General features: G+C 34.4%; 1 protein-coding gene across 1 annotated transcript; it reads right to left on the bottom strand.

The window, feature by feature from the left end:
- Positions 1-1,453: 1,453 nt before the first annotated feature.
- Positions 1,454-5,714, bottom strand: LOC104221568 (uncharacterized). The gene is made up of 2 exons (XM_009772632.1): positions 5,319-5,714; positions 1,454-2,092 (listed from the first exon to the last, which is right to left on the bottom strand). The coding sequence occupies exons 1-2, from the start codon at positions 5,712-5,714 to the stop codon at positions 1,454-1,456; spliced, it is 1,035 nt and encodes a 344-aa protein (XP_009770934.1).
- Between the last annotated feature and the right edge of the window lie 644 nt (positions 5,715-6,358).

Below are 6,358 nucleotides of genomic sequence, written 5' to 3'. Positions count from 1 at the left end.
AATATAACCAAAAAAGAAGAATTTAAAATTTATTATAACCAATTCGAAATGACAAGGTTTAAGAATGCTATAAAAATCTTCGAGCTTGCTTTTTTTGTGTAACCGCCCACGTAGGTTTGACACTTTGACCAATGTTCTTTCCTTTTCCATTTTTCTCTATTTCATTCTTTTTAACTTTTGATTGAGCGACATTCCTGATCACTTTGATTTTGTCCGATAATATAAAATGGCAAATAGATACAATGCCATTAGTAACAGTAGTAATGTAAGGTGGCGTATGAAAAGAAACAAGGTCTGAAAACGACCCATATTTTTGTATAATGATGTTTTGTCTGGTTAAAACAAGAATCAGAAATGGTGAGGTTTTATGTATGATTAAGAGCATATTTCTTGGACCAGAGGCTACCTAACCTAGGATTTTACTAGTTGGAAACACGTGTTTAGGACATGAATCTTATTATTAAGATCGACAAGTCCTCTCATGCATGATAATATGAATTCAGGCATCTCGCCACCTTCGTTGTTGGAACTAATAATTATAATGCAACGACGATAATATTGGAATTAATAATTTCTCGATTATTTAGTAATTACAATATATTTGTTTTATTATATTAAAAATAGGGTTTATGCACAGAGTACGACCTAAAACATGTGTTAGGCTTTTAAACTGGCATCTTGGATAGACATTTGCGTTCAATTTTAATGTTAGCATGACACGGGAAATTTAAAAATAGCCAGATTTATAAGTGGTCATTCAAAAATAGCCACAGTTTCAAAAGTAATTGAAACTTAACTACTTTTTATGTAAAGATAAATCTAAACGAAAACACTGTTCAAAATTCGGAAAAATATTCCAGTATAATATACCAGTCTAGCATAATATACTGGAGATTGGAGCACCGGTGCTCTAATCTTCAGTATATATTATACTAGAACTTTTGGCGTGTTAGAGTTCCAGCATAATATGCTGGAAGTTCATACACAGGTGCACCGATCTCCAATATATTATGCTGGAACTTTCCGTATTGCAGCAAAATAGTGGCTATTTTTCAATGACTTTGCAAATTCTGGCTATTTTGAATGACCAGTCCGAAAATTGGCTAGCTCGTGCTATTTTTGCTCGTAATACATGGAAAAGGGCTTTGGCAGAAGAAGGAATTTGTTATTTAGTTATTTTATCCGAGTATAGCTAATTTTGAAATTATTATCCGTCATCAAACGTGGTGTAAAATCATTTTTTTTGGTCAGAAAGATAATATATATATTAATAATTAAGTAATGCGTACAGAGGATTGGGCCTGACTGACACCCTATCACAAACTATTGTGCTATTACAAATTATTAAATTGCTACTAATAGTTATGGTTGTCGTGGTTTTCATAGTGGAATTATTATCATGACAACTAATTACATACGAGGGTGGCTGATCAAGATTGCCACTTTGATTTTGTCAAGCAGTTCCTTGGCATGATGGAGGTCCTGCCAAACATTCCTTGTCTTTCTCAAAAATTTGCGCAACAAAAGTTGGAACATCTTCAAACACACTTGGCGTATAGTCATTTCCAAAATTGTGGCCTGCCTTTGCTAGCTGATCTGCTACCATGTTTTGTTCTTTGTACGCATATTGTACTACAGGATTACCTAGCTGTCCCAGATAGTACCTGCAATCAATAATCATGCATGAAAATGCAATATTATTAGTATGTAATAGCATGGTAACTTCCTTTACATCCACCTCCATCTCCAGTGGCCTTATGTTATTTTCATAAGCCAATTTTAGGCCCTGAGTTAATGCATAGAGTTCTGCCGTGGTGGATGAGTCATGTGGTGCAGATCCTGAGAAACCCAATATCCATTCAGCTTTGGAATTTCTAATTAGTCCTCCAATTCCCACAGTGTTGGCTGAATATGCTCCATCTGTATTGAGCTTATAGAAGTTTGTATTTGGTGGATTCCATTTAATTTTTTTAGTAATTTTCCTTTTATGATTAGTCTTATGTGTAAAAGCAGCTAAGTAGGTGTATTCAACTGCTTGTTGAGTGGTGTGTTTAAGAAAAATGTTGTAAAGATTATTGTTTACAACAATAATCTTTAAAGATTATTGTTTAAAGATTATCCCTAGTCATGTTGTAAAGATTATTGTTTCGTGTAAACTAAATATTCCATAAGCTAAGTGGTAAGTAGGTATAAGGATTTATGTTGAAAGGTAGTTTAATATCTTTATAGCTTATTAGCTTACATAACCAACTGTGTGTGGCTGAAAAGTGGGTAATGTGATTAATAAGGTGCATGAGTCCTAATTCTTGCCAATGTTTCCTAGCATTTGCACATTCAAGGAAAATGTGTTTTATCGATTCTTCCTCCCTTTGACAGTAAAAGCAAGTTGCATCCTGGATGATTTTAGTATATTTTTAAGAAAATCCGTGTTGGTAACCTATTGTGGCATAGAAGCCAGATAAAACTTTTAATTTTTGGATGAATAGGGAATTTCCAAGTCCAGAAAAAAGTATTTAAATTAATCGTAAATGTTGTGCCTCCAATTGTAGTTTGGTATACATTGAGTGTACTGTAAATTTTTCCATTGGCGTCAGACCCCAATAGATTTGGTCTCCTTTATTATGCAATTTAGATACATATGGAGCTTGAATTAAAAGCTTTATATTATGATCTAAGTCGAATGGGATTTTTCCCCAGTTCCATCCCGTGTCATTTAGGATTTTCGAAATTTTAACAATATTTTGTTCCAAAGTTAAGGGGCCCTAGATCATAGAGCACATTGTTGTGCCTAGTTTTATCCAAGGGTCATCCCAAAATTTGATATGTTTACTATCACATATCCTCCATTTGATACCCATTTGGCAGTTTTGCCAACCTCTTAAAATAATATTCCTTGTTTTGGAGTAATTAGTCGTTATGCTTTTATGTAGGTATTTGTTAATGATAAGCTTTGCCCACATTGCTTGTGGTGATTTAAAAGCTCTCCAAGAAAGTCCTGCAAGCAAGCCGCATTTTTTGGCGTAATTTTTGATTACCCAGGCCACCATTTTCTTATGGTATTGTTATATCATTCCATTTAATGAGGTGCATTTTTTTCCTTGTTGAAATAATTCCCCATAGAAAATTACGCGAGTATTGCTCCATTTTATTAGTGATATGCGTTGGAATCTGAATACACTGCATAATGTGGTTGGGTAGATTGTTCAGGGTAGATTTAATAAGAGTAGTGCGGCCTGTCATAGTTAGGAAGTTTGTTTTCCATACCGTTAGTCTATTCTTAAAATTATCTAGAAGGAATTGAAAGTATGCATTTTTAGGTCTTGCCTGGAACATTGGAAACCCTAAATATTTACAAAATGACGTCCCTTGCTTAATAGAAAAGGAGTCACTTACATAATTCCAATCAGATTGAGTACTATTTTTTGAGAAATAAACTTTTGATTTATCGAAGTTGATTTTTTGTCTTGAATAATATGTAAAGTAATTTAGAACATCAATTATTGCATGACATCTCTTGGTTGTGACTTTTGAAAACAAAATAATGTCACATGCAAATAAAAGATGTGAAAGTGGTGGCCCTTCTTTAGATAGGCAAATTGGTTGCCATTAAAGGTAATCCACTTATAATGTAATGCTTCGTGAGAGCATTTCCATACACATTATGAACAAGTATGGTGACAAAGAATCCCCTGGATTAATTTCTCTTGATGGTGCAAAATATTGAGTCCTAGCACCATTAACTAATATAGAAATGGAAGTCGTTGTAACACAAGACATAATTAATATTATCATAGATGTAGGAATATTAAAATATATAAGTGTCCTCCTGATAAAATATCATTCTAATCTGTTAAATGCTTTTTCCAAGTCCAATTTTAAAAGTATGGAGGAAGACTTGACATTCATTTTTATAAAGTAATTTAAAGCTTCATGTACTATTATAACGTTATCTGATGCTCTCTTTACCTTGTTGGAAACTAGTTTGAGTAGGTCCTATTATTTTAGTAATGATTGGTTTTAGTCTATTGATAATTATCTTCGTAATTAACTTATACATAGTATTACATAAGCTTATGGGACGATATTGCTGAATAATAACCGGATTGTTTACCTTTGGAATGAGACAAATGAAGGTTTTATTTAATTCTTGAGGCATGGTCTTAGTATTAAAAATGTCCTGACAAAATAGAGTAACCTTATTGCCGATATCCGATCAATATTTTTGGTAGAAAAAAGGATGTAGCCCATCTGGACCTTGTGCTTTATAGGGTTTAAAGCTATATAAGGAACATTTAATCTCCTCTTGCCTAAGAGGCTCCTCTATATGTTGAATTTCACATACAGATAGTCGATGAATATTCAAGTCATTGTAAATTCTAGTAGAAAGTAACTTTTCAGTTATAAATAGAGTTTGATAAAAGGTGATATTCTTTTAATTCATTTTAATCGAAAATCCACTTACCAACCAAATCTTGCAAACCATATATTTTATTTTTCCTACGTCTATGAATGGTAGACATATGGAAGAATTTTGTGTTCGCGTCTCCCTCATTTAGTCAATTGATGCGAGACTTCAATTTCTAAAATTCCTCCTCTAAGTGTAATATATTACTGTAATTCATAGATAATCTTGTTTCCAAATTTTGTAGGAATATACTTGTAGGATAGTGTAAAGAAGCTTGAATTCCTACCAACCTAGCTAATATTTTTCTTTTTTATTGGAAAATATTCCCAAAATATTGTTTATTCCATAGGGTAGCTACTGCTTGAAAGTGTCTTGTAGTTTGAAGTAAAGATTGATCCCCAGACCAAATTCTACGAACTAATTCTGGGAATTGTGGATGTGATGCCCACATAGTATCAAAGCGAAATATTTTTTGCTGCATCCTAGGAGTGGGTTCTAAGGTGATTAAGAGTGGACAATGATCCGAATAAGTTCGAGGTAAATGCTTCACTGTAGCCTCTGAGTACAAGTTTGTCCAGTCATAATTTGCTATAAAGCGATCAAGCCTTTCTAAAATTGTATTACCATGTCTACATTTGTTAGTCCATGTGAAGCGACTACCATGAAATCCTAGGTCTATTAATTTGCAATAATTTATATAGTTAGCAAACTTATCCACCCTATTGTTACTAATAGGGAGACCACCAAATTACTCCTTTGACTCTAACACTTCATTAAAATCGCCTCCTATTAGCCAAGTAATACCAACAATATTATGCAAATTAATTAAATTTTCCCAAAGTATATTACGTAAATTATAGTGATTGCTAGCATATATGGCAGATAAAATCTAAGGTGGTTTAGTGGGACATACCTGGACCATGCAGTGTATTTCTTGATCAGATATTCTCATCTCTATCACCTTGATACCCTCCTCATTCCACAACACAACTAATCCTCCCATTAGGCCATTAGCAGATACTTGTGACATGTTGGTAAAATTGTAGTCATCACTGAGTCTTGTATGATTATGCATGTGTGTTTCAAGCAGAATTGCTAACACCGGTCTATGATTATCCAACAAGGACCTAAAGTGATGCCTAAACTCAGGATTATGTGATCCCCGACAATTCCAGACTAAGAAATTCATATAGGAATTAGGATTGTTGATCTGCTCTAATGAAACTGGAGTCATTGGAGTGACAAGAGGTGTCATCTGCTCCAGACTCACTGACTGAGTAGTCTGATGAAGTGTGGGTATTAAGACCATGGCATATTTCCTCACTTCTGAATTTGTTGTTAGACAGAAGTTGAGACTGCATGTTTTTAGATCTGGTGGACATTTCAAAATAAACTTTTTTTCGTACTGCTCTTTTAGGTCGTAAAATAGAATCCCCTTTAGCCACCAAAATTATGTTCTTATTTCCCTCATCTCCGCTAGTATTTCTGACAACTCTTGCCTTGTTTGGTTGTCTAGTACGTATGGTGAGTATGGTGGTGTTTGCGGTGGACTCTCTTGTAAGGTGAGGCTGTCTAGTGGATTCAGTGCGCTCGCATATGGAGATAGTGGATTGAAAAAGTGGAGTGACTAGAAGCAAGGAGCAAACATTTGCCCCATATGGCGGGGAGGGTAAAAGGGCAGCATTATATACGGGTAAAATCGGGAGGCCTGATTTTACGATCATGTCACACCTCCTTTTTACTACCCCCGAAAAGGGTATAGGGAAATTTTTCCAATTAAAGTGACAATCGAAATGAGATTATTTATTTAGAAATCAGAATCGCCAATTGGGATAATTTATGGTGTCCCAAGTCACCGGTTTTAAATCCCGAATCGAGGAAAGATTGACTCTATTTTATAGTCCGCGAAATACAAAAATTCGGGTAAGAAATTCTGTTAACCCGGGAGAAGGT

This window comes from Nicotiana sylvestris, chromosome 3 (assembly GCF_000393655.2).
Source record: "Nicotiana sylvestris chromosome 3, ASM39365v2, whole genome shotgun sequence".
NCBI lineage: Eukaryota > Viridiplantae > Streptophyta > Magnoliopsida > Solanales > Solanaceae > Nicotiana > Nicotiana sylvestris.
Note: the sequence above shows the minus strand (reverse complement) of the source record. Positions and strands in the feature narration are given on the sequence as shown.

Bases quoted from the DNA above. Each gene is read 5' to 3' on its own strand.
- LOC104221568 (XM_009772632.1), bottom strand. From the start codon at position 5,714: ATGGTCTTAATACCCACACTTCATCAGACTACTCAGTCAGTGAGTCTG. The intron at 2,093-5,318 runs GTATGTCCCACT...TAATCTTTAAAG, and splicing joins AAATACACTGCATGGTCCAG to ATTATTGTTGTAAACAATAA.